The 27,803-nt window shown below is 27.6% G+C and overlaps 7 protein-coding genes across 10 annotated transcripts in view; 3 read left to right on the forward strand and 4 right to left on the reverse strand.

Annotated features, from left to right (window-relative positions):
- Positions 1-27,803, reverse strand: part of Rpn3 (regulatory particle non-ATPase 3) — a 74,039-nt gene that overhangs the window by 21,603 nt on the left and 24,633 nt on the right. The window lies entirely within an intron of this gene.
- Positions 82-3,255, reverse strand: Cpb (F-actin-capping protein subunit beta). 2 transcript variants are annotated; one of them, XM_072013502.1, is made up of 4 exons: positions 3,095-3,255; positions 2,096-2,307; positions 1,601-1,973; positions 82-1,467 (listed from the first exon to the last, which is right to left on the reverse strand). In XM_072013502.1, the coding sequence occupies exons 1-4, from the start codon at positions 3,095-3,097 to the stop codon at positions 1,234-1,236; spliced, it is 822 nt and encodes a 273-aa protein (XP_071869603.1). In that variant the 5' UTR covers positions 3,098-3,255; the 3' UTR covers positions 82-1,233. The 2 variants fall into 2 exon arrangements, with proteins under 2 accessions (XP_071869603.1, XP_071869602.1); XM_072013501.1 differs by lacking the exon at positions 3,095-3,255 and having other exon boundaries at positions 2,096-2,331.
- LOC139992553 (1-acyl-sn-glycerol-3-phosphate acyltransferase gamma) lies at positions 7,933-14,930 on the forward strand. The gene is made up of 7 exons (XM_072013490.2): positions 7,933-8,162; positions 12,424-12,682; positions 12,931-13,100; positions 13,183-13,344; positions 13,495-13,833; positions 13,915-14,134; positions 14,218-14,930. The coding sequence occupies exons 2-7, from the start codon at positions 12,502-12,504 to the stop codon at positions 14,301-14,303; spliced, it is 1,158 nt and encodes a 385-aa protein (XP_071869591.1). The 5' UTR covers positions 7,933-8,162; positions 12,424-12,501; the 3' UTR covers positions 14,304-14,930.
- Positions 15,929-18,182, reverse strand: LOC139992572 (uncharacterized). The gene is made up of 4 exons (XM_072013520.1): positions 18,098-18,182; positions 17,750-17,892; positions 16,872-17,182; positions 15,929-16,377 (listed from the first exon to the last, which is right to left on the reverse strand). The coding sequence occupies exons 2-4, from the start codon at positions 17,765-17,767 to the stop codon at positions 16,206-16,208; spliced, it is 501 nt and encodes a 166-aa protein (XP_071869621.1). The 5' UTR covers positions 17,768-17,892; positions 18,098-18,182; the 3' UTR covers positions 15,929-16,205.
- Positions 18,233-20,198, forward strand: Obp59a (Odorant-binding protein 59a). Of its 3 annotated transcripts, XM_072013509.1 has the most exons (6): positions 18,233-18,435; positions 18,802-19,040; positions 19,344-19,560; positions 19,655-19,690; positions 19,776-19,967; positions 20,064-20,198. In XM_072013509.1, the coding sequence occupies exons 1-6, from the start codon at positions 18,373-18,375 to the stop codon at positions 20,085-20,087; spliced, it is 771 nt and encodes a 256-aa protein (XP_071869610.1). In that variant the 5' UTR covers positions 18,233-18,372; the 3' UTR covers positions 20,088-20,198. The 3 variants fall into 3 exon arrangements, with proteins under 3 accessions (XP_071869610.1, XP_071869609.1, XP_071869611.1); XM_072013508.1 differs by having other exon boundaries at positions 19,776-20,198; XM_072013510.1 differs by having other exon boundaries at positions 19,356-19,560; positions 19,776-20,198.
- On the reverse strand, positions 20,444-23,604 carry Ist1 (increased sodium tolerance 1-like protein). Its single transcript, XM_072013492.1, has 6 exons — positions 23,035-23,604; positions 22,567-22,843; positions 22,323-22,478; positions 22,121-22,252; positions 22,000-22,053; positions 20,444-21,245 (listed from the first exon to the last, which is right to left on the reverse strand). Exons 1-6 carry the CDS (start codon positions 23,301-23,303, stop codon positions 21,066-21,068), a joined length of 1,068 nt encoding a protein of 355 aa, XP_071869593.1. The 5' UTR covers positions 23,304-23,604; the 3' UTR covers positions 20,444-21,065.
- LOC139992546 (uncharacterized) lies at positions 24,833-27,716 on the forward strand. Its single transcript, XM_072013477.1, has 10 exons — positions 24,833-25,273; positions 25,418-25,494; positions 25,665-25,837; positions 25,904-25,983; positions 26,096-26,335; positions 26,424-26,625; positions 26,743-26,995; positions 27,078-27,140; positions 27,242-27,387; positions 27,508-27,716. Exons 1-10 carry the CDS (start codon positions 25,157-25,159, stop codon positions 27,624-27,626), a joined length of 1,470 nt encoding a protein of 489 aa, XP_071869578.1. The 5' UTR covers positions 24,833-25,156; the 3' UTR covers positions 27,627-27,716.

Here is a 27,803-nt window from a genome sequence, read left to right on the forward strand (position 1 = left end):
AATTTAAATTTAATGCAATTTGAAACTTATTTACTAATATTGAGTACTTAGGCAGGAAATTAATGAACAACTTGTTAGAAGTTTATTCGCAAATATTCTCTTTAATATTCCTACATTTTCAAACATTAATACTCTTATATCTCGTATTATTAATAATTATTAGTGATTAAGAAAACATTACGAGTGCCATTTATATATGTATATATACGTATACATACAAAATACATACATACATACATACATATATATATATATATATATATATATATATATATATATATGTATAAATGTATATTTGACTCGGATTTACACGAGCGCAGCATACACACAACATACACGCATAAACATGAAAAATATGTCAAAGATATGTAACACAGTAACGGAAATGTATCTTGTATGTACTATGACTGCACTTTTTTTTTTTTTTTTTAATTTATTCATTGTAAGAATGAGATACGTCTATACAAGTATAAAGGATGTTTTACAACTTATGCCTATATACATTAGACATCGTTCGCTAACCAGACGGTGAATAATTTTATTTAAAAAATGTGTAAAATGACATTATTATGAAAGTTCCGTACGTTTGCATAGATCAAATTCTGGTGGATATAACGAGAAATATAGCAATTTATAAAATTAATAAACAATACATAAGACTATGAAAATGTAGAGGAACATCATAACAATGTTTTATAAATTAATGTTTAATACAAATATATCTCAATGAGTAGTAAACAATACAAGAAAGATTGCACAAAGTGGTAAAATCTAAGTATATAAATTTGTTGTATTTAAAAACGAAAAACTTTAAACATAAATATGTACTCTATGAGCATTATCGTAAATCAATTACTTCGATGCTTAAATACAACATTAACTTAGGGTGTTACATACCTTTAAACATATTCTCTCTCTCTCTCTCTCTCTCTCTATATGTGTGTGTGTGTGTGTGTGTGTGTAAACCCAGACACTCTCGTAATGTCTCTTAATATTTTATTCAAAATCTCGACATAATTAATAATTGATATTCAATTATTTATTCTTTAATACTTCAGGAAAAATTCATCTTTACCGTTGCACCCTGCATATCACAGGAAACTGTCCAAAATTCACGTCACAGTAACTGTAACAATTCGAATCTTAATTTCATCATTTACGATTTCTCTTTTATTTCTTTCTTTTTTATTGACACTCCTCAAAATCGAAGGAAAGTTGATCTTCCTCGGACGATCAATTATTGGCATTTCTCCTTTGCAACGCGGCCGCGAGATCCTGTCTGAGGGCAGCTTGTTGTCGTTGATCAGCTAAAGATTGAACAGACCTTAAACCATTTACAATATCTTTCGTTTTTCCAAAATAAATTTCATTTAAGGTATTTCGAATTTTATTTTCCATATCTTCAACCATGCGGCCAATATTAGCAATATGTGGAGAACTCTCACTTATTTGGGCATCTTGTTCAACCTAAGAAAAATGTGTTAGGAAATAACTTCACATAATTGTGATATACTCGTTGAATGTCGTACAGAAAATAATTAATACATATAAAGATCTCTTCTTTTTTTTAATTATAATTAGAAATTAATTAGAAACAAACCTGTCTTGTAAGACTTCCACCAAGATTCATTGTTCCAGAGCCATGTTTATTAGTTTGTAACCAAAGCATTGCAGTGGAAGTTAATTTATAATGTGCAATCCTTCCACTGGATTTTTCTTGAACTTCCACTACATGAATTGAATCCCAACAACCTTTAATTTTCTTTGAACCATCACCTGCTTTTTTAATCAATATTACTGCTGCAAAACCATGATCCAAATCCCACAGATAGACAGAAGAAACTCCACCTTCAAAGTAAAGTTCTCTGTATTGATCAAATGCATGATTTGCGTCTATCTCTAATTTTCTAAGCCTTTCAGATGGCATTGAACCATCTTCTAATGGTGGATCATATGTATTACTCCAAGGGGACCTGCAACATAATTTTATAACGTAAAATATTATTTTTTTTTTATTCTTAATGTAATATTAGTAAAACTAAATATAGTAATAATATTAATAACAGAATAGAGCAAAGCACATTTTCACAATTACCTATAGGAATCTCCATCTCTATTATAGTCACAAAGTAAATAATCTTTTCCAGATTCTTTATCTTTTGCAATTTTTAAGGGCTGATCAACAGAGGATAAGAGATCTTCACAAAGAGATGGCACTAGATCTATTAAATCACTCAAATTCTTTTCAATTTGCTGAGGTGGCAGTCTTCTCATCAAATCCAAAGCACAATCCATTTGTTGTTCCGTCTTTAACATTAAAATTAAGTTTGATTTAATTTTTAATATTCTATAACCCAGTGAATTTATAAGTCTAGTAATATTTTTAATAAATGGAATTTTATACATTTATAATAAAACTGTTAAGTCTAATATAACTATACTATATTTCTAATTTAATGTTATTTTGAATAAATCTAATTTATACAAATTTCATCTTAGTATTTAATACAATTAAATTGTAGTAGTAAGTGTGATGATAGTAAATATAATTTAGTATAATTAATATAATTCAAATTTAGCATAAACAGGCGGCAAGCCACATGAAATTCAATATAAATAAGCGATAAGATACATATTAACTTTCGCTAATTTCAATAAAAGACAGAAAAGAAAGGAAATGCCAGGAGATATAAATATTAATTCATTAGTATGAGTTACATCAAGAAGACATTTATATGGGTTAACAAAAAATTATCTACATTACAAAAAATATATAAATGAATTTATATTTTTAATTTTTTTAAAATGACCGAAAAACCAAAATTTTCATGTATGTCACTGGGTGGCGCCATTTTGACGTTTGTTTCATTTTAGGTTAGGTAAAAATTTTTCTTAGAATATCACTATCACAAAAATACACAAACATCTTTTACAACAAACCTTTTCAAAAATTTTATCCCGAATGGGAGATTTTATAAAGTCAAACTTTCCTATATCGAACACTATCTCTAAAAAGTGTTATTACTGATTTTAGTTGACATTATTAATAAAATAATATAATGTTACAATTATAGATTAAAAATATTGAACTCACCATTTTAAATGATTGAAGAATTTGACGAAAGTCACTCAGACCATCAATCAATAACAACTACGAAATCAATGAAAAATTTATTGAAATTGTTTACCCTCTGACCTGCATTCAGTCACCGAAAACGAATATTCAAGGGGCGTGTCAAGACTACCGCTGATTGGCCAATAGACAATTCAATGCTATCAACATAATGTGAGTGAAAATTATAGAGCATTCGTTATATAACAAGAGGACAAGTAATAAAATGTTTACAATACATTAATAGTGAAATTATTGCTCATCCCTAAGTAATCGCTCGATTAAATTTCAAGTTACAATGCCATACCATTTACCACTTTTAGAAATGCAAATTAAAGAATTAGATAAAATTAATTCTAGACAGAATTCTCTAGACGAAATTAACTAAAATTTACTATATGTAGTTTATTTAATCATTAGAAATGATTAGTGTCGTATATATTGCTTACTTATTCAATTTCAATAAATATTTGCTGCATTCCAGCCACGCTTTTCATACATTCTGCAAAGTAACAATATTAAATGGAAAAAATTGTTACTAATTGTTTTTTAATTTAAAAGATTAAAGTTATATTTCGCTGAAATATATTTTTAGTTTTATAACAGAAAATATTTCCAATAACTGCACTAACTATAGAAGTTAGCGTAAATGTTGTATTACGATGTAATGCAAATTTTGTATTACAGGATTAACTGGCTTGAACTACTGTTTGTCTAATATATATAAATTTAATGAATCGAAAATTCTATTTTTAATAAGATCCCTGATCTTTCTTCTTCAATCTTTTCTCTTAGATTTTTGCAGTGAATGATCATAATTCAGAGATCAAGTTGATTTTAAATTTCGCTCTTAATTCATACATAGATGGCGTTGAGTATAAATTGAAGTTCATATTTATTGCGGCCGTTTATATGTTAGTAGAGAATATGTAATCTAATATTTTAACATATTGAAATGCTGATAAATATCTGATAAATACTCTAACAGAATTCCGATTTCAATTCCAATAATAATAGGTATTATCAGATAATATACGTAAACGAGGATTAGGCGAGCTTTGATATTTCACGGATCGTTCGAATGAAAGCCTCGCGCACAATTGCATATGCGAGGCTATAAGAATCATTTATATCTGTTATAATTCAATTAAAAATGTTATCATCAATATATGTATTGGATTTAAGTTAGATTTCTTAATCCGGCCGCCGCGAGGTATCTAGCAACAAGCAAATTTCTTAGCTCTCTATTGACTTTCCGTTCGTAGTTGGCGACGTTCGTCAAATTTACGTTTAACATAACTGTACAGTGACATAGAAACCTAGAAAATAACATCTTCCAAGATACGTGATCATCCATCGTTCACGTGTCTTACTTTCATAGAATATTGACCGAAAATATCGACAATTCTAGGTTATAAACGTACGCCTATGTTATTAACGTTAGGTTACAATCGGTTCCACTGATTGTACGTACTACATACTACATCAGAAGCAATACTTCTAGTATTTCTTATGTGCTTTATATTAATTATATTAATGGATAATTTTGGAATAAAATCTAGAAAGCGGAATTATCTTTCGAACATTTTCCCAGTTTTTATTAGAAAGTAAATATAATAAGTTTATGATCCGAAAAGGCTATAAATGTTATATTTTCCAATATGATATGTCTAATGTATTCAATGGCTATAAATGTCATGACCTAACTCAAACGTAATTCTTATCTTTTATTTGTAATATTTCGGTTATTTCGGAATACTATAAAGAAAAGATAAAAGTTAGGTATGTGTTACGTCAGTGATGTCTACTATAGGGATCCCTCTTCACGATCCCTGCTTCCCCTTCCACTCATTGTTTATCGCAATTCGTTCGTCATCAAAGAAACCGTACGACGTAACGCTAAGAACTCTACCATACATAAGCTTATATTTTCGTAATCAGAAAAATTTCGCAGCCTAACGAATAAAACACGCAACAATTTTGGACTTTGGTGCTGCGTTATCACTGTATCCAACTGCTGCAGGACCGCCGTCAAACAATATGAATGCATACGTTATTACGGACGCACAATTATAGACAGAATTTATAATAGATGGGGCCGGCTTGGCACCCAGTAAAGCATTGGTTTATTGGAGGAAAGTCATGCTACCATGGTGAAGAATTTGACGATATGAATATTTGTGGCGATGATTCTGTCAACATAATAAATTGGACAAAATGTTATGTTTAATTGATGCAATAGAAAAGAACTACATTTTATATAAATTGAATTGAAATATTGAATTATAAAAAGAATTGAAATATAAAATTGCGTGAATCTGCAAGAAGCTACTTTCTCTCCGATTTCGATGACTTTTTTTTTTTTTATGTATATATTCGACGGTCGACTTTGGTTTCCAAGGTATTCGCATGAAGTTGTCGGTACCACTACAGTGAATTCTACCAATAATTGTGCATTCGTAGCAGATTATGCGCAAATAACTGTTGGCAATTGTTGAAAAAGCAATGATTATTGCGTTGTTCACCACGGCTCGAGTCAATCGTGGCCAGTTATTTGCATTTATATTTGTTACACTATTGTGTAAACTTCACTTTCTGTTCACGGTCATTTCACAAATATGAGATGCCTATATCTTTTACCTTATATGCCTTGTGAATATACAGCAGAGCAACAAATGAATTTAATTATAGTTAAAAAAAAAAAAAAAGAAAAAGAATAATAATTAGCCCCCAACTAAATGCTTCTGCTTCTGTGCACGTACTGTGCACGTATATTTTTCATTATATGGTAGTCTATGATCAGAGAAAATGCAATCTTTACTTTTCCTTTCATAACATTTCGTTTAGCATATCCTGTCGGACCTGATAATTCCCTACAGATATTATGTGAATTGGTGTTCTTCCGGGTTTGGAACCACCTTCTATCTCCTATCAAACTGTCCCATCAGCAGCAGTTTCGATGCGTATCTCAGTATCAGTATCAGTATCACACTCACTTTCGTATCTCAGTATTAATCTCCTTCCCTTTTGTCTTTTACATTTATTCAAGATATTCTTCTCTTCATTATCCGTGTCTGGGAACTAATTCGTTGGATATGTCAAATAGGTCATCACCTTTTTCCATTTTATTTTCAATTTCAGAAAGATTCTGTTCATCAATATCCAAACACTTCTCGTCCATGTTATCTACCTTTTTCTAATGACTTCATAGCTTTTCAATGCGTGGACATTTTTAGGATAAATATTCGCCACAGAATAATTCACTAAATATGAAATAGAAAATTTACATCAAAATATTGTGGATTTACTTCTTCTTTCTTCAAATTTGCAATTGTAACTTATAACGCAAAGGAAATGCTATAAAACTTTTATACTGTGATGCTCTCTCTCTCTCTCTCTCTCTCTCTCTCTCTCTCTCTCTCCCTCCCTACCTCCCACTCTCTTCGAATTATAAAATTGTACACTGTGTCATCCAACTCTGCGGCCTGAAAATAATTAAGTAAGTAAATATCATAAATTTTTCGTCCGATCAAATTGATTGGTCGCGGTAGGTAGGACAGGCTGCGTATATTTTTTGGAAAAAAAGAAAATGAGAGGAGAAGTAAATACTGAAAAATTTATTGTATACATATTTTAAGAAAAGTCGTCAAAATAAACAGCAATGTGATAACGTTATATGTAGGAAATTGTACACAAAAGTTTGAACACGGTTAATTTTACTGGTGGTGGTAAGTATAGTGTTAAAATAATTCGTATATGAATAAAACACGTAAATATACTGTTCATATATTTGATGCGGACGGTGTGACAAGTCGGAATTTAAAAGGCGAGAAAGGCGTAAAAGTAAGCCTAATTTTTGCGTGTTCAATTCAAATTCACCGAATACAACATTATTTGAATCGGGGCAAGAGGATATATACATATAACAATTATTTTTAATTAATAATTCATTCCTGATAAAATACTATCGATTGCATTACTATAAGCTATAGGTAATTTTTCTATATTTGTAACATTTAACTGTTGATATTAAGCTGAAATTAATCTCGTTACTATTAAGTTGTAAGCTGAAAAGAAACAGTTTAAGCTATAACTTCCGCGTTCAACTTCGAATATTTATATCGGCTCATTAAATATTACCAACAAATAGTTTTCGATCTCTTTATCGTGGCTTGTGTATTATATCTTAATAAATATTAAGTTTATATATAGTGTATAATATTAAGTTATTGTGTTTGCTGGAGAAATAAATGCTCTATAATGTATGATCTCATTATATTTTCAGATATTAAGAAAAAAGATCTCAATTGAATCTTTTTAATTTTATCAAAATATTCCCCATAAACCGTGTATGCCATATTATTAAATTATTAAAGTGGAATGTGATAAGAAGAACGTATTTTCCATCTTTTGTAGTAAACTCCGATGTGGAGTGGTATTTTTTAAAGCTTTTTTAACCAAAGATATTAATTGATTCGTTAACAGGAAATGATAAGAAGTGTTCCTTTTATTACAATATGTATACAACTGTTGCATTCCCATATATTAATGTACACGTTTCTTTATTTTTACTGACTTAGCAATTCCTTACAATGTGAACGACGACATTCTCAGATCTCCTTTTTTTACATATGCATATAAAATTCTTGAGGTAGTAAACAGTGTTAAACACTTCTTCCTTCTGTAATAAGAATGATATTTTGCTCTTATTGTTTTCAATTTTTCGCGCACTGTACTGGTGGCGGCATGGACACCAACCTACATAAAATAAATTCTTGGATAAACACCAAATATGGAATACATTCTTACATAATTCTTTTTATTGAACAACAGTATCACCTGATCATCAGAAATGATATTCATTAGTTAGCGATCAAGAACTGATGTTTTATTCAACCAATCAGCGTTCTTTGATCTCTTCTTTTATGCGTGCGTGAATACCATGTAAATAAAGGCACACAGAAGTTGAAGTTATTCAGAAGTTAGTGTCTTCCAGCACTTTGCACGCGATAATTGTTTGACCCGAGATTTTAGAAATGATTTAAGTTGGGTGAGTTGAATTGTGAAAATTTGTTAATTGTTTCAAATGTTTTTTTTTTTTTTTTCTAAAATTAAGGACGCTTTTTAATATAATATATTTTCTCATTAATTGTATTTAAATTTTAACACATTTTTTTTCGTTCTATTATATGAATTTAAATGTTTATATTGTTTACTTATCATCTTTTCCATAACTAAGTGACGATCGGTTCCTTCTTCGCATACATTATTTTATTGACTTTGTAATATTTATTTCATCCTTGAAAATGATTTTTAAGAAAATTTTCATACTTTTTGGCTAATAATAATTTTCTTCAATGTGTGTCTCTGTCAACAAAGAATGAGGTTATACGTTTCATTCGAAAGAAATCAGGTACATATAAATAGTATGAAGAAAAATAATGAATTTCATCTTGCGAAATCTCTTCTGTATTATATAAATAAAGTTTAGAAATTATGTATGATTAATGTATACAATCAAGTAGCGATATGATTCCATGATAATATTTATCCTATCGTGTGCGACTAATACACAGTCAAAAGGTATCTTATATTTTTGATATTTATAAAATTTTAAAATATCGAATTGTTTTTCTAACAATTTTAATCGTTGTGTTATGCTTCACTTTTAAAAACATTTTATTTAAAAATGTCTCCGAATTTTTGTTTTAAGTGTGTATGTATGGTTAGAAATAAAAGTCAAAGTTTTGAATGGATAATAAAGTCACATGTGTGCACGCCACACGTATAACGTGTATTAAGAAATAGAATATATACATATTTCTAATATACGAACGATACAATGCATGTGTTTCATTATTATGAAGAAATTCATAATAAAGAGATAATATTCATTCATATAAATTGAACTACATTATTGGTTATAACTACATTAGTATAACTACATTATATGTTTTAAATGTTGAAACAAAGAAGTTGGGTGATACAGCATGCAAAGCTTGATGAAGATGAAGCTATTTATTATATGGGTTATGAAGGATATAATACTATAATTGAGTAGATGCCCAAAATATATTTATAATTTTCAGCCTATAAATTACAGTATACACATATATCTAATATATTATTAGATACTAATTATGAGTGCCAAATTATAAAGTTTATAAAAGAGAAGTAATAAAGAAACAGCTACTTGAAACAATGTTTTGAAAACCATGGTTAGAAAGATATGAAGAAAAGCTTGAGAGGATGTACCGCAACTTATTTGCCAATTCTATAAAACAATTAATCATTTTATATTGAAACATATATTTAAACATTGAAAAACAAATATCCAAGTGTTAACAAGAACAGCTGAGTATATTGGAAACAACTTTAATTCAATGCTGTTTTATGTGATAGAATTCTGCTTTCCTAATGTTATATCTAGATTGTGGATGTTTATGTAAGTGCATATTTTTATATAAAATAGGAAAAGATATTGAACCAAGATAGAAATATGTTTTGTTATTATAAGAGGGTTATAAAAAAATATTCCTTATTTTGTATAAATTACATATTGTATATGTTCTGCATACTTTATATAAATGTCCAAAATGAGACATTAAACGTTGACAAATATCATGTTAACATGTTTCTTGCAACTTTCTCATCGCATACACTTATTATATTTGGTATTGACAACAGATCTATATTATATCTCTACTTTATCTATGATATTGTCTCATGATATCATACGAGTGGTTTATAAAAACCACTTGTTGCAATGTTCTGACTAATCATGAGTGATATAAATGATAAGAAGTTATCTACAAAGTCTAATATCGCAGTCAATTGCATTGTAATATTAGTAAAATACAAATATCATCGGTGTTCCATTAATCATGCAATGCCGAAAACAAGCAAAAATATATAATGATAAAAACAGAGGTATCTGAAATTGCAGATATATATTTGATTATCAATGGTAATACAATTGCTTGTGAGTCCTGCAATAAAGAAGTACATGATCAAATGATAAACATAACAATAATACTATTATAAACAGAACAATAATATTATTAGATAATCAATGACTTGAAGTATCTAATATCATTTTTCTTTTTTGTTAATCTTGTGATTTAGATTTTATGTGAATGAAAATTTTAGTTAAAACAACATACCAATACTGCTATGCACAGAAGAAATGCTGAAGCAAAATTGGAAGATTTGTATGACAATATTCGATATAATGGTTATGGCAAGGAAAACTAAGTTTATTTACATTGTTTTATGCAAAGCAGTAGTGGCTATCAATGTTCCATGGTGGTGTTTAGACAAAGTTTTATTTGTAAATTTTTTGGAAAATTGTACAAATCAAAATATTCTCAACAAGTTAATTCTAAGAAAAAATTACTTACAAGATTGCTGTAAAACAAATTATTCAAAGTGTACAAAATGATATATTGGTAGGAAAAACATTATTTGCATTTCAGTTGATTAAATGACAGATAAAGTTAGTCGTTAAATAGCAAACATGATAGTTAGTACATTATGTGAAAAAGATAATAATAACAGCTTCAATGCCTCACTCGTTTGCTTGTATAGAATTGAACAAAATAAATCAGGTCACTGTTGCACGATCTGTGAATTCTGCAATAAAAATATTGTGGGACAAGTTTAAAATTATTTTGTTGTTAACTGTTACTGACATGTTATTTTTAACATGGCTTGCACAGAATAATCGAGAAAGTGAGACTACACTTCCCTTTGGTCAATAAATTTATTTGTTTTTTGATGCAAATATATTTAAAAGAAGCTTCACATAGTTTTGAAACTTACAGAAAAAGATTACCAAATGTCCCATTACCATCTGAACCTATTCTAATACAATGGGGAACATAGTTAAAGGCAGCGATATTTTAAGCAAGATATGTGCATATTATTAAAGAGGTAAGTGTATTTAGTAATGTATCAGTTCATTAAAATTAATCGAATCATTAATTCTGTACATGATACTTAAATTCTCATTTATTTCAAGATTGTTGAATCTTAAAGAAAATCTTAAAGAAAATCTTAAAGAAAAAAATGTAGCGTGTACTAAATCAGCCCAAGAGATTTTAAAGGATGAAAATTTTTCTGAAGAATTAGCGTTTATTGAAACTAATTTCTGCACTCTTCCATATTACCATAACAAAATTGAAAACAAACATATTATTATTAAATGAATTGGTAAAATTGGTTGAAGATTTGACTGGAAAAATAGATCGTGTACCTACTGCCTGTGAAGTAAAATGTTATAGTAAAATGTAGCTATATCCACCAAAAAGATCCAGGATTCAAACTACTATCTAGACTGAGAAAAATCTTAAATGTTTCATAAATGGAAATAGAAGCACAATATTAGAAAAATTTAAATATGCAACTATCACATCCTGTAATGTTGAAAGAACATATTCTGTTCATAAACGAATTTTGTCTAATAAAAAACATCAACTAACAATTGAAAATATGAAAAAGACCATTATTACATATTGTAATGTAAATTGCAATAAATAATAAGTAACTATATTGAAATGACTCCTGCATATCATATGCTTATATTACATTGTACGCATGTTATATGTTATATTGTACCCTTTTATATGTATTATATTGTACCCTTTTATATGTATTATATTGTAAAATGATAAATAAATTTAGCATATATTTTGCGTATTTCGACATATAAAACTACGCATCCACAGTCTAGTTATATCACTTACATATTGAATTGCTGTTGTGGCACAAAATTTGAAAGTTACAAGGAATCATTGGAGAAGGATAGAATCTTTTCTAAATATTGTAAAACTAGTACAGTTTATAATAATACACTTTTGTAGAAGAAATCATCATCAATGAAGTGACAGGTGTAATTGCAAAATTCGAAACTTATGTGGCTGAAACCTTAATTAAGATTTGCCTTTGATTCTTTTAAGTGATTATTATTGCTAATGTCTTACTTAGCTTATTATTAACGTTTTCTTAATACACATTCAAAACTGTGACTGCTATATTAAAATTATTATTAATAGCATTAATACTCGTATGTTCATGTATTTAAATACATGTGGAATAGAGATCTCCCATATATGGATATCTGTGTTCCAAGAATTGTATGAAAATTTAATATATGTATACATATGTATATTTAGATATACATGATATAGAAACCTCTGGTTAAAAGTTCAATTATGATTAAAGATTGACAAACTTGAAATGTTCTATTTTATCTCATTAATTAAAACTGAATTATTATCAACGTGTATTCAACATGTTTAACTTTTTTACAGATATTAAAATTAAAAATCTTCAAGAGATATATATGTATGTTTTATCATTACTGAACACATGTAAAAAAATTGTGAAAGATGGGATTGTTATCAGTATTGAAGCAATCTAATGTGATTTATGTTATATTTGGTATAACTTTTCTTACATCGGGCCTGATCATCAATTTTTTCCAGTGTCTTTTGTACTTTGGTCTTAGACCTTTCTCCACATATCTTTATCGCAAGATTAACTACTATCTCTGCTATTCCTTATATAGTCGTAAGTTATTTTAATTATGCAATTTTGAGATATTTTTGCTTTATATAAATTTTTAAATTCTTATCTTAATTTTATTAATTTTATTAATTTTATTAAATATATTATTTCTTCTAACTAGTTTCTTCAGTAGCTAGTTAATCTTAATGTTAATATATTTTAATTGTTGAATATAATTCTTTTCTGATATAGAAATTAAATAGAAAGAAAATGTTTTTTCTTATCCTGCACGATTGAAATTACATTTCCAGAGTTAGCATTTGTACCAGAATGGTGGTCTGAATTAGACATTGTACTTTATATGAATATGGATGATGTGGAAAAATTTAGAAATAACCATAAATATATATTAATGAACCACAGATATGAAATAGATTGGCTTTGTGGATGGATCATATGTGAACGTACTGGAGTACTTGGTGTTGGTTTTAAAATTCTACATAAAAGATAAATTGAAAGTAATTCAATTACCTTCTAATATTGTGAAATTTTGCATATTTCAGAATTGCAAAGCATATGTAAAAAAATCACTACAGTATGTTCCAATATTAGGGTGGGCATGGAGATTTGCTGAATATATATTTATGGAAAGAAATTGGGAGAAAGATAAAGAAGTAATCACCTTACAAATTAAAGAGCTTGTAAATTACCCAGATAGTATATCGGTAAGAATTTTTCTTCTGATATTCAATTTTAATCATTTGATCTTTAATTTTGTCATATTTTTACTGTGATTTTTAATATATCTTAAACTCGTTCTTAAGGTTGTTTGTTTTATGGAAACAATATTTTAATTATTATTTTACTTTATGCAGTTGCTTTTATGTGCCGAGGGAACACGATTTACAGCAGAAAAACTAGAAGCTAGTAAAAAATTTGCCCAAAAAGCGAATCTTCCAGTATTAAATTATCACTTAACACCACGAACGAAGGGTTTTGTAGCAAGTTTACCGCATATGCGGGGCAAAATTTCTGACATTTATGACATGCAACTGCAGTTTAAGTCAGATGATCCTGTAAAACCAACGTTAACAAACTTGCTGCAGGGAAAACGGATCACTGCGTACATGTGTATTTTCAGGATACCGTTAGAAGAAGTGCCAGAAGACGAGAAAGGTGCTGAAGAATGGTTACATAAACATTATGAGAAAAAAGTATGATTTCATTTCAAATTAATGAAATTAGGTATGAAATTATTCTTACTTCTGTCTTTTTTTTTTTTTTTTTTTCTTTAGGATCGTATGGCAGAAAGTTTTGAACAAACAGGTGATTTCTTTGAACTTAGTGGGGTACCCAAATTAGAAAAGATTACATTAAAAAGAAGATATCATTCACTCGTTAATATAATTTTCTGGGCAATGGTAGTGAATGCACCAATTCTTTATTATTTGATTATTATTCTCTTGTCTGGATCGATAATTTATTTCTCGATAGGGGCAAGCAGTATCTTCTTAAGTAGGTATTTTAATATGATACACAGTTTTATGTTTATTCTATATATTGTTTAAATATTAATACTTTTAATTTCACCGTTTCAGTTTATTTACTTTTGCAAAGAATGATCGGAATGTCCAAAATAAGTAAGAGTTCATCATATGGAACTGATGATAAGAAAATGAAGTAAGATAGAAATGAGAAAATAATAAAAGGAATACAGTACGAAAAAATACAGAATGAATACAGAAAAACTGACATTGAAGTTAAATGAGCGTTTGTAAATTATGTTCATCTCGTGATGTATTCCACGAGACCATTTATGTAAAAATCTATATGAAATATGCACAGAAGCTTGTAAAAATGTAATATGAGCTGTACATTGTTGATTGTACTTTCAGTTGCATTGATTGGTTGTAATGAATAACAATTTTAGAAGTAGATATATTAATATCTCGAAGAATTAATTTTTATGTTCAAAAATATTTGAATATTTTAAAAAAATTGGAAGTTTTTGTTATAATAATTAAATGAGATTAATTATGTTCTTTTGTGCTAATGCTTTAATGTTATAGAATCTCACTTTTTAAATTAAAAGTTTAATAAAGGGTTGAAAACGTGAAAAGAAAATAATATAATGTACAAGAGTTCTATTCAACAAGAACGAAAGAATCAATTTAGGACAAACTTAATTTCTAGGATATAAAAATAGTTATTTTACAAAGATAGGAATTTCTAAGGTAATTTCATAAAAAATTAAGTTTTTAATAATTACTTTAAACCTATTTATTTAGTTTAAAATGACATATTATTTATGCCAATAGTTATTTAACACTACTGCACAAATATTAATTAAAGATTATGTATGACAATATAGATATATGAATATCAATTATTAACAAAGAGAAGAGAATTTTTTGAAAGTATATATTTTACGTTAATAATTTTATTCAAATTTTTTTGAATACAGGTATACATTGATTATAAGTAGGCAGTAAATATTTATGCAGATGTACATATATAATGTATTAAGATCTGTTAAATACATAAAAAAGATATGCAAAATAAAAAGGTACTTTTTCTTAAATCTCTATTGACAAAACAAATTTTGATATGTATATATATATATATATATATATATATATTCTGTTTCTGTATCTATTTTTTATAAAAATATACATTTGCATGAATATCTTTAGTTTATTTATTAGTATGTTGTTATTGTACATATATTCAGATCTTATACTAATACTAATACTTATCTCAATACTAATACTAAAATGTCCTTTTCCAATAGAAGTTTTGATTGATTAATTTCAGAATTAATTGCACATTACTAATCAAAATTAGTTATTGATGAAACAAGCGAGGATGTTAATATATTCGAAGTTTTGAAAAAGTATTATTAATTTAATCCTATATTTAACTTTACCTAAAACCAGATATTAATGGCGACGGTATTTCGTTAATATTGATGATTTAATGATTAATCAGAACGCGTATTAATTGGAAAATTTTTAGATAATAGCGACATTGTTACATAGTTATTAATTAGAAAACATGAATATTACAAAAAGTCCTGGAGAAAATTAGTCCTTGATTAAATGAGAAAATTACTTTCGCAAATTCTGGAATTTGAAACTCTAACATTTATAAAAATATACATTATACGTAAGTATATATATATATATATATATATATATATACACACACACATATGAGTGTATATGCATATGTACCTTGTTAACAGTCTTCTCGCTAATAGCATATTTAAATTTGCGTTTAAATTTTGCTTTTACTTTTCATTGATGGCTGTTGTTTCTTTTTTTTTTTTTTTTTTTCTTTTCTTTTCTTAAGTATGCAGTATTTACTTTTACGAATCTATCATATTAAGAATAAAATTTATGTGGAAAACATTCTATTTTTTCCAAATTACATCTTTTATAATATCATTCATTGTCTCTATTCAATTAACTTTTAATAGAATGGTGATTTAGATTATTTAATATTTCATGTACTTGGATGTTTAGTAATGTAGGAATTTTGAACTATTGAAATTTAATATATTTAAATAAAGAAGTATGATTTTTAATTAAGTTTTTATCTTCCTTGCATTACTTTCGTGATGTATTTCAGTATATCCTTCAAAAGGCTTAGCTACGTACTGAATCTTCCTTAATTTTCCTAGCGCATCATAATAACCATATTGTCCTTTTATTGTACCATCGCGATGCCTTTCTTCTAATCTGTATTGTCTATTCTTTCTGCAATAAATATATGGTATATTGTTAATTAAATACCACTAAGCATATGTAATGTTTTCTAACGATGTATATGTATACTGAAAAAATTGGACGTTTATAATAAATAAATTTAGTTTTTATAAATGATAATTGGAATTTTTATTGTCTGGTAATTATGTTCTCCAATTCTGTTTTTAATTGTTTAATTGTTTATATGTCAGTTTTTTCAGGAAAAAGATTAATTTAATCTATTATACAGTATGTTTGATTTAATATACGCAAATGTCATCATTTCTCGAACTACTGATTTTCTAAATCGTTATTTACAGAAATTTCAACATTAATAAAATTTTGTAAAGTCGCTATTTTACTATGTATTACAAAACCAATTTAACAATGCGTATAATTTTTCAACACAATAATTGTCTTAATCTACATACAAGTTACTATAGATAAATAAATTTTATTTAATTAAATGACAAATAAAATTCAATTCTAAGACTTCAATTATTTACCCATTTCCAGTATCAAATCCAAAAAGGTACGTTTTTGGTCCTTCATGACCTTCTATTTGAAATTGTATTCGATCTGTATCTTCTGATAATTTCCAAGGATCTATATTTTCTTCCTTTCTTACTTTTATATATTTATTCATTATGTTTTTAGTTTCTTTGATTTTCTGCGGTTGTAATTCTTCGTTATCTTTTTTTATTATTGACTTTGTTTTGTGTTTGCTACTCGATGATAGTTGATCACCTTTATAAAATCGGTGATTGCTGGCCAATGGAATGTCAATTGCGACCGTAAGAACTGCATTCGTTAAAAGCTAAATAAATTGATGGAAAAGGTGAATAACAGAAACATGGAAAATAAATAGGCTTCTTCAAATAAAACGAAATCTGTCATTAAGTTTTAATTTCTGCTTTCGGATATGTTTAATTGATCAATGAATTTAACTCTCATGTTAGAGAATTCTTTTTCTAGTTGTTTCGCTTTCACGCGAACGTCTTTCTGGTCCATTGCTCTTTCACAATTGAATATCACGTTCTATTTATTTTTATTACTTTATCTTATTTTCTTTTATTTATTATTATTTTACTATATAAGTATCATTGAATAAAGAAGACTTAAGTAAAATTTATTCTACTATCACCATAATATTAATGATAATATTACTTAGAATTTTCAATTAATATTTAGTTTAAAATAATTAATAATAATAATTAAATTTACTTGCTTATAATATACGATGTACGATCTATATATAAAATTTGTACGTATTGGCGATTATTTAAATGACCTTTTGTCATCTCTTAATCAAATTGGGCAATTAAAAGTAAGCAAATCATTTGTTTATCATGCAAATTTTAATAAATAAAAAATTTGTACTTACAAGAAATTTAATATGCATTTTGTATTTCCAAGGTAGAAGTACAACAGTTCTCTATCAAAATTCACTGTAGATATCCTTGCCGTTTTTAGTCTTCAATCACTTTCATATATCCTCTCTCTTTTATCCTCCCCACTAATTTTCTTCTACGATTACAATAGATATTATTGGATATCTTAAATGGCGGGAAACTATATTATTTCCGCTATTTAAAAATATTTCTCATTTAATGTAATATATACCACTGTATATTATTTTAAAATGTGTAAAAAAATAAACGAATATCACTGTTATAAATCTAATTTGTGCTATGAATTATTTTTATTTATTTAACGTACGAAATACATTTACCTGATTGCGAAAAAGATTCTAACGCGATAACGAAAATCCTGATGTTCGTTTCAATTACATAGATTACACAATTTACATTTGACCGGAAGTGAATAATTCAGGATACGTCATGTCACTGAAACGTCCACTGAACTCAAATTCTTTTCAAAGATGGAATGACACGCAATTATTATCATCACCTTTTTCCTGCTCATTTCGTTTATATATTTGACCGAAAGAGAACATGGTTTCAATAATCGTTTAGTTAAAACGGCGGAGCGTTGACAGTGCGTATCATGAAAAATTTTATTTCGTTTACTTTGTGCTGTATCCTTCTATTTTTTCTCCGTGAGGGAGTAGTAAGTTTTAAAAAATGACGAATTTATATATTTTATTATGTTATACTTGTTATATAAATCTAGCGTATGAAACTTATTAAATTTAAATGACTTAAAAAATAATATTTAATATCATTAAATTATTGTAAATATTATAATATTGATAATAAGGAAGTAAATAGCAGGTATGCCATGAATGCTGTTATGAAAAATATGTACACATAAGATAAATATAATAAATTATTCCAACTAATGTATAAATAAATCCTATCTATAGAAAATATGTATTTCTATCAAAGTTTTACCTATTTCACTCATTCGAAGCAAAATATAAATATACTTGTATAAATTTCCGCAATCTAATTACAGTTACAAATTTCTTCTCAGTCTTTAAGATGTCGTTCTGGAAATCAACAAATAGACGTACAATTTCAAAAAGTGCTGAAAACTTGTAGGAACCGTTATGCCGGTTCGAATACAGATAATGGGGAAGATTCTACATCCACGGAAGGCAAAAGTTCAGGAAGCGATTCTCGTTCCGAGGAAGAGGTATATGATAACAATTTCTTTGACAAAAATGACAGTGGACCTTCATATAATCAATCCACGAACAATCAGAGATATAGGTAAAACTGGTATAATTATTTTGAGCAATAATAATATTTTAATAAGCGAAAATTATTAATTATCGGACCGCAGAAATGCATATTTCTATAAAAAATAAATGAAGAAATGGGACTTGTTCAAAAATTTGTTTAGTCAATAAAATACCTTTTATATATATATATATATATATATATATCTTTTGCGTGCAACTCTGTGTCACATTTTATAATTATTATCAATTTTTTGAAATATCCTGTATATTCTATATATATATTTCTATTGCAATTACACATATATCATAATTAAGTTATTCGTGAATACAGAAATTCTGACAGGAATAGTAATACGAATACTTACTCTTCCGACCGCTCGATTAAGGGAAATGTTAAAGATTTCCAAAATATAAAACATATTCGTAAAACCAACGATCGAGATTCATGGAATTCTAGAGATTCGCGCAATAGGAAAAGTGATTTTAATAATGGAGAGATGAATGACGAGAACACACGTTTTAATAATAATACTGGCCGGCAACAAGATGTAAGCATCACGAATTTAAGTTGAATACCTTATAATTATCTTACAATATTTTATGTTAATCTGATAATTCTATATATATTCTAATTTATTACAGTGTATAGTACAATGTTTTTTCAATGAATTAAATGCTGTAAGTATTATCGTATTTGATTTAAGAATAGAAATAAACAATAATTATGTTATTTAAATAATTGTTACTATTTGCTGATTAATAGGTAGATCAAAAAGGATTTCCAGAAAAAGATTTAGTAATTCCATTGATGATTCAAAGTATTCAAGATCCAGAATTGGAAGACTTCGTTGAAGAATCATTTATCGAATGTTTTCGTTACCTTGAAGCGAATAAACGAGAAAAATGTGAATACTCACAAAATTTATTGACGTGTTTGGCTGAAAAAGGACAACAGGCAGGTTCTAACTTTTTTTATACTTTGTATTAAATACTACGCCAGTTTCGTAAAAGATAATTATTAAAAAGATTAAATACGTTAATCCTGTTTCAGAAATGTGAAGATTGGGAAAATTAAAAAATGTAATTTCGTTGTAGTTACTTCAAGAAAACGATACCGTATGTGGCAATAATATTGTATTTGTGTGTATTTATTTGCATATAAAACAGCAGAAGTATTAAGAACAAATTTCTAAATACTTTACCACAATATCTATAAATACTAATTTTTTTGAATTATTATTTCATATACTTTTCTTTACAAAGAGTTTCTTATAATTTTTTGAATTACAATACTGCGAAATAATATTATGAAAAAATATTATCTTTAGAAAATAATATATCATTATATTGTTATACTTACATTTCAAACTGAAGCAATTGAAAAGTTTACTTATAATTGGTAATATATATGTATTATATATGTAATATATAATATATTGGTATGTATATATATATACATACATACTTACATGCACCTTTTTACAATATATACAAATGCTATCTCAAATTTTGTTTGTTTCAGTACTGTACTTTATTAATGATAATATTTTTGCATCAAATTGGAAAATTGATTTTTATTGTAGCAATATTGTAATTCATATCTATGAAATATCATAGCATTGCACAATATCACGTTACTGTGATCTATTCCTCTAAAGATAAAAGAAAATTATATTCGAAATAAATTCACTGTAGAATGTTTTTAATATTATACATTTCTTTATAGGACTTTCTTTCATAAATGTTGAATGCATATTATATAAGAACCTAAAATTGGTGATTTCAATTATTTGAGAAGATTAAAGTGTTAAGCTATTTATGATATTGATGTAACGTTCAAAATTAAATCTATTTGTAACTTCTCGTTTTCTACTTCAGATGTATTGCAAATAATATTTTACCAATACTATTATGTTTTGCAGTATTCACAGAGTTACTTAAATTTTACAATATTGTATAATTAAGCCATAGGAATTATTTTTAGTTATACCTACTGCACTATATTTTTGTTGTAATACAACATACATATTTGTAATATATCTTAAATAAGAAATTACTTTCTTTTTTTTAAATCTTCAAAGCGCTTCATTAAATCGTCAAAATCAATGTCTTCGCTAGTAGATGGATTATTTGAGGGTAAATCATTCTCCGACGGCACGGCGGGCAAATCTGGAAGCTGAAAATCATTCATCGGCATTTTCGATCGCGGTTGAGGTTTTGGTTTCTGGTCGGACTGTAATAAAAGATCATAAATAAACGTATTACGTAAATGTATAATAATTAATACAAAATACACGATATATAAACGTATACGTCTAAGTTTTCAAGTAATAATAATAATAAGTAATAATAACAAATAATCATTTTAACAAATATAATAATAAATAACAGCTCTATAATTGAAAAATTGGAAATAAAAATAAAATATTAATAAACCTAATATAGCTAATCATAAGGATAGTAAGAGGCAGAAATGTTGAAGAGGGAAATCGTTATTGGTTGGAGGAGTGGAAAAGAAAATGTATTTTATGTAGTTTAGAGATAAGCAGCTTAAAACATTTATTAAGAAACTACTATAGATTAGATTCCAGTGTATTAAGAGAGGAAGATATAATGGAAAGTAGGATAAGTGAAGCGGTGATACTTTGGATAAGAGTTTTCAAAGAAAGAATATGGATACCAAACTAATTGCACTATAGCCAATATAGGATAATGTGTGTGTGTATATATAATTTTTAATATTAAATTTAAAAGGGGATATGTGTGTTTGGGATGGGAATATAGATGGATGCAGACGATTAGATATGTTGGTGCTTTAAAAGTTATATGGAAATGAGTGGGCGTTAGACATATATAAGCCAAATCCTTTTTTCAGGCTATGGAGCCAAAAAACAAATAAATATATACTTATATATCTAACTATTCATAATATTATTAATTTTCATTTACATATTTAGTGAGTTTAATTATTTTTGTTTTAAAATTACCTGTTTATTTAAATCAGGTGGAAATGATGCATATGGTGGAGGCAGATCATTTTCCTTAATAGATAAGAATTCATTAATCATCCAATAATTTAATTTATAGAATATAAATTATATCACTCACAAGTTTGTCTCCATTTGAGTTATCTAAGGGAATGTTGTACAAAACATTATTTGGATTATAAGGGACATTTTGATCTTTACTTTCTAATGAACCTGGTGGAGTTACAAATCCTATAGGCCCTTTCTCAGAATTCTGAAATGTGTAATTTGAATAAGAAGTGAAGTAAATACAAAATAGCTACATAATAAAAGAGATTACTCACAATTAGATTAGATGCAGGATTTGGTAATAGAGGAGCTTGAGGAAATCCAATAAATCCAACTGGCTGTGGCAAGCCTCCAGTAGCTGTGTCTAAATTATTTCTTTCTGTGTTATTTCCAACATCTATCAATAAAGCATCTTGACCCTCTTGCATTATCTATGATATTGCAATTATGATATTCATTCTCACAATAAAATTAGAATTATTATCATTATCAGTAGTGGTTTCATTTCATAATTTCTACCTGTGGATCTGGCTCGTATTCAACATCATAATTCTTCGCAATCTCTATAAGATACTTCTCTACAAGAAGCTTAGATGGTGATTGCACGCTCATTTTATGTTTCAACTTTTCAGATATAGTTTGTACTGCTTCTTCCCTACATGCTTCTGTGTATTGTTTCCCGTACTTTGACATTAAGATATCAGCTATTATTTTAATTTCTTGAACATCAGTTTGTATTCTAGGAGCAGCCCAAATTATGGTAGAAATAGCTTCCGCTAAACCTTCGTCTAAATTCCTATAACAATAAATATAATGATATTTAAAAATTTCCATGTTATTAATAATTTTTATAACATTTTGCTAATAGAATGACAACTATTTTATTATAATTTCATGATATTTATTATAATAAAGGTAATATTAAAAATTGAAACAATAAAATAGAATCGGAAAAGCAATGTTTAATCATTTGAATGACATACATACTTCATTTGTTGAATAAGTCCGAAACGTGCAAGCAAAAGATCACAATACATTTCCAGGAGTTCCATTGCTTCAACCATGTAATCTTCTCGGATAATGTGTTCAACCCGTATTTTTGCTCTTTCAACTTTACCTGCAGCGATGTAGTCAGCTATTTCTTTCCGTGCTTTCTGAGCAAGTTCGGTTTTCTTTTTCTCAAGCAACTTTAATCGATTAATTGCTAGCCGCAGATGCGTTTTTAATTTCGTATAATTCGGCCCACTCGAAAACATCTCTACTTGATCGTTCTTGTCACAAATGAAGAAAACTGATATAATCTTTCATGCTCCTACGTAGGAGTATAATAGAGGTTATTCAATAACTGATAGAAAATGACAGCTCAGGGATATTAAATATATGATTGAAATGAGTTATATATGTTGCAAAATTTTCAATTTTGACTTTTTTAATATTTATAATAAACTTATATAATGGTAAAAGTATTTGTAACGAAACGAATAAACTTAAATTGTAGTACATAAATAAAATTTGGTAATTTTTAAAGTAAAGAATACCTATCTACATATTACACATTCTCGTGAGTCATACATGTCACTATTGTACTTGCGTAAAAGTAAAAATAAGGCGTTATTTTCAAATATTTTAACCTATATTAAATATACAATTAATGCTATAAATCCCATAAAATAAATGATGAGCTGCTTATTAATAGTTATGTCTCTTAATAATTAAATCTCTTAAATAAATGAATAAGTGTCATTTTACATTACAATAAATATACTATTTCAAATGTAATAAAATATTTTGTCGTTTATAAAGTTTAAACTATATGTAATTAATTGTTTTTCCTGTAAGGTTACAATACTTTCATTCCTACATATTCTTACATCATTTCACCGCGAGGTTCCGTACGAATGTAACATATTCTTTAAATATAAATACATATGTCGCGATATGTACAAGGTGTGTCAACTTTTCTTGGCTAAACATTGTCATGATGTTCTATGCCATTCAATCATGATAGTAGAATATTTAATTTCGTACATTTATTATGAATTTTTAGTACAGTTTCAAATGCTCTATATAACATTGTTTTCTTATTCATATCACACCGATAGAATATCCTGACAAAGTTTGATCGGAGAAAACTGGATCATCCTGTATACATAATAACTGGACGCGCGATATTCGACTTCCCAGATGGAGGGCGCTTCAAAAAATCGATCGATCGATTGTTTAAGAATACACATTTCCGTTAAATTCTAGAAACAGAAATCGTTGCCGTGACGATTCGCATTGCCACCTTCGAATTTCTATCCCAATTCGTCAGTTCTCCAATGTTTTATTCAACTGAACTTCTTTCTCTCAGAAGGAAAGGCAAATTAGCCAAATGCTGGTTAGCCGCAACCTTTAGTGAAAAGATGTTTAAGGAAACTTGCAGACCAATACTAATTAAGAAGATTAACATAGTCCTTACTTGGTAAAGTACTTTTTTATTGTTACGATCGCTTTCAACTAATTATTTTGTTTAATTAATTTGAGTTTCTTGTGGACATTCTTTTGTCTTATTGTTGCAATGATATTTTATTATTTCTGTACTTATTTATTAAATTAATTACGTTATATATACGATTACGATTACAATTTTAGCGAAGAAATTTTATCAACGATTGAAATGAGAAGTGGGAGAAATTATGGCAGATTTAGTCTCTATCTTTCTTCACAATTAATGTATGGTGCTGCGAAAATACTTCTTTACCAAACGAAATACTTTCAAGGTCATAAATCTTGAAATTAATATTTTATAATCTTTTTCGCAGTAATATAACAAATATCTTTTATCTTTAAAAACATAAAAAGATTACTTTTTGTCTTTTTTTTTTATTGTAGATCATGTTTTCGCAATGAAGTGCACATTATTCAAAAAAAGGTAAAGATTTAAATTTTATGAAGCACTTAATCTCTTCAGAAATTCTAAGATTTCAGATTTGATTACTGATAAAGTACTTTTGATTAGTTTTAATATTAATAACTCGGCAAATTGTTAATAAGAAAATCGTTAATATTAATAAACGGGAAAATATTTCAAATATCTTTTCGTAGGCATGAAGAATTTAACGCGGTAATGGCGTTAGAATTACCGGATGTTCCTCCTATGGAAGATGTGTTCCGGAATTTAGAATTTCCATCAAATTCGCATTTAATTACAGAAGAGACATATACTTCCGTTATAGGACGTTTGGTAAAAAAAAGTTATTTAAAAAAAAAACAAAAAAAAAAAGGATAAGCAGATTATTTATGATAATAAAATTTTATTTTGTGTTTATGTTGTATATGATCTATATCGCGTTATTTAAATTTATAACATTACATTGTTCAAATGTAGATGCAAGATGAAATGAATTTCGGGATACTATCCGAACATGATATGGAACAATATTTAGCCGGACCAGAACTATCCTTGTTAGTTTTACATATTTTTAAAGTAATTTTATACTTTCTGATCCTAATACATTAAATTCTAATAATTTTAAATATGATTCGTTTAAAATTATTAAAATTATTAGAACACAATGAATAGAACAATAAGTACATTGTTGATATTTATAAAATTATTTCTATCCATTATTCAGAAACGAAATACGAAGATTTCCTTGGGATCAATCGGCAGAAATTCATGAGAAATCGGTGCAAGTTCCTTTTGTTGATGTTAACAGATTTGAGATCGAGACAATTGAAACTGAAAGAGAAACACGAGTAGCATCCGCTGAAAATGATCAACACAAATCCTTTGTCGTTCCTAGAGGTGCATTAATTATTGTACTTTCATTTATAGATAAGGTAGTTCGTTTTTACAAATATGATTTTTTAGGGTCGGATGTTAAAAAGCCTGCGACTTCTAGGAAAAGAACTTTAATATCTCCAACAGAAATTCCTGCGAAAAGAAGCAAGGTACGTTGTGTAACTTTTTCATGTAACTTTATGTATAACTAAATTGTATAACATTTTTAGTGCCTTTCCGAACTATGTAATATAAATTTTATAGGAGAATTTCTATTTATAGATAAGTCCTGTAGAAGATTTACCACCTCCGCTTCCGATAGAACCACCACCACCACTAATAGACGAACCTCCATCTGCACCTGAATTACCGTTTCAATTACAGCAAAGTTTATTAGTTCTTGAAAATATAGAATTAATTGAAGTAGTAAAACCAAAAAAGACAAGAAAATGTTTCGATGAACGAACTCAACTGTCTGGTAGCGTCATGCGAAAATATATCAGGAATGTTTCAGTTCATACAGTGAGTTGTTTAATTGGCGTAATTTAATAATTAACTGAATATACGATTCAATTGTTTATAAACGTGTTTATTTTTATTCATTTTTTAGAGACCTCTTTGGAGAGAAAGGTCTACATCTATTTTATTACGAGGAACTGAATATCTAAGACAACCATCAACGAAAATTGCCAATAAATCGTGGGGAAAAACATTAAATAAATTGTTCAGTAGTTGTCTTACGAAACCACTGGCGCAAACGGTTCAAAACAATTTTCAAGATGTTATTGATTTTGAAATTGAACAGACAACAGGTAAATAACGTTTATTTCGATAAAATAACAAAGAGATAAACGAACGTCACAGTAAAAAATAAACAAAGTAAATAATAAAAAAAAAATAAATAAATAAATACAATTTTAAATTTATAGCTGGAGAAACTATTCGTGTGGGCGCTTTAAGTAGACTACCGGATCAAACAGATGAATTATCATCAAGAAAGCTTATATTTACTGCACCTGAAATTACTTATCAATCTAAAACATTAGAAAAAATCCTCCAAACAGAAAATCTCGTAGCAGGGGAAGAAGAAGAGCCTCCTGAAGAGCAAAGAATAGAAACAAAAAAGTTTGAAGAACCTCTAATTGAACTTCCTGAAATTACAGGTTTTGAGGAAAAAATTGGGTACAGTTTATTATTATTTAGTTAGTGTAAACATTTTATTTTGCTATATATTATATACAATATACGTTTCTGAATTTTTTAGAGAAAGGACAATAACAGAAAAATCATCTGATGGGAGAAATGCAAAATCCAGTTCTTCCTCTGTGTCAGTTATTTTTGCTTCATACTGTTACAAATTCATGAATCTAATACATACTTTACCAACGGTTAATTGAACATTTTATAAAAAATTTTTTCTTGTTGTAGTTCAAAGACACATTTAATCAAAAAAGAGTTGTTGGCATTAATGGAAACTCATTGGAGTGAAAGGACATTCATAAAATTTCATGATGTAATTTCACCAGAGAGTTGTAATAAATTTGATGCTGCATCCACCTTTGCACACTGTTTAGGTAAATTTAAATTAATTAATATAATTTTATTATCTTTTACCTTCTATTGTTATGTTTTCACTTAAATTTGAACATACAGAAAATTCTCAATGATGATTGATATATATTTCAAATATTTAGAACTCCATGCAAAGAAAAAGATAATACTGAAACAGGCTGAACCTTTTGATACAATTTGGATACAAAAATACCCTTATTATACTTCAGAAAGTGGTAACAGTACTGCTGCAGCATCATGATTAACTCTTCATAATTAACCATATAAAAATATACTACTTATTAAAATATTTATTATACAAATTTATTTTTATCAAACAAATATATAATAAACTGTGTATCATATTATGTATTTAATATATGATATACATATAATACAAGCATTTATTGCTACAAATTGTTTTTAAAGTACAATCAAT

Source organism: Bombus fervidus, chromosome 11, assembly GCF_041682495.2.
Source record: "Bombus fervidus isolate BK054 chromosome 11, iyBomFerv1, whole genome shotgun sequence".
Lineage (NCBI taxonomy): Eukaryota > Metazoa > Arthropoda > Insecta > Hymenoptera > Apidae > Bombus > Bombus fervidus.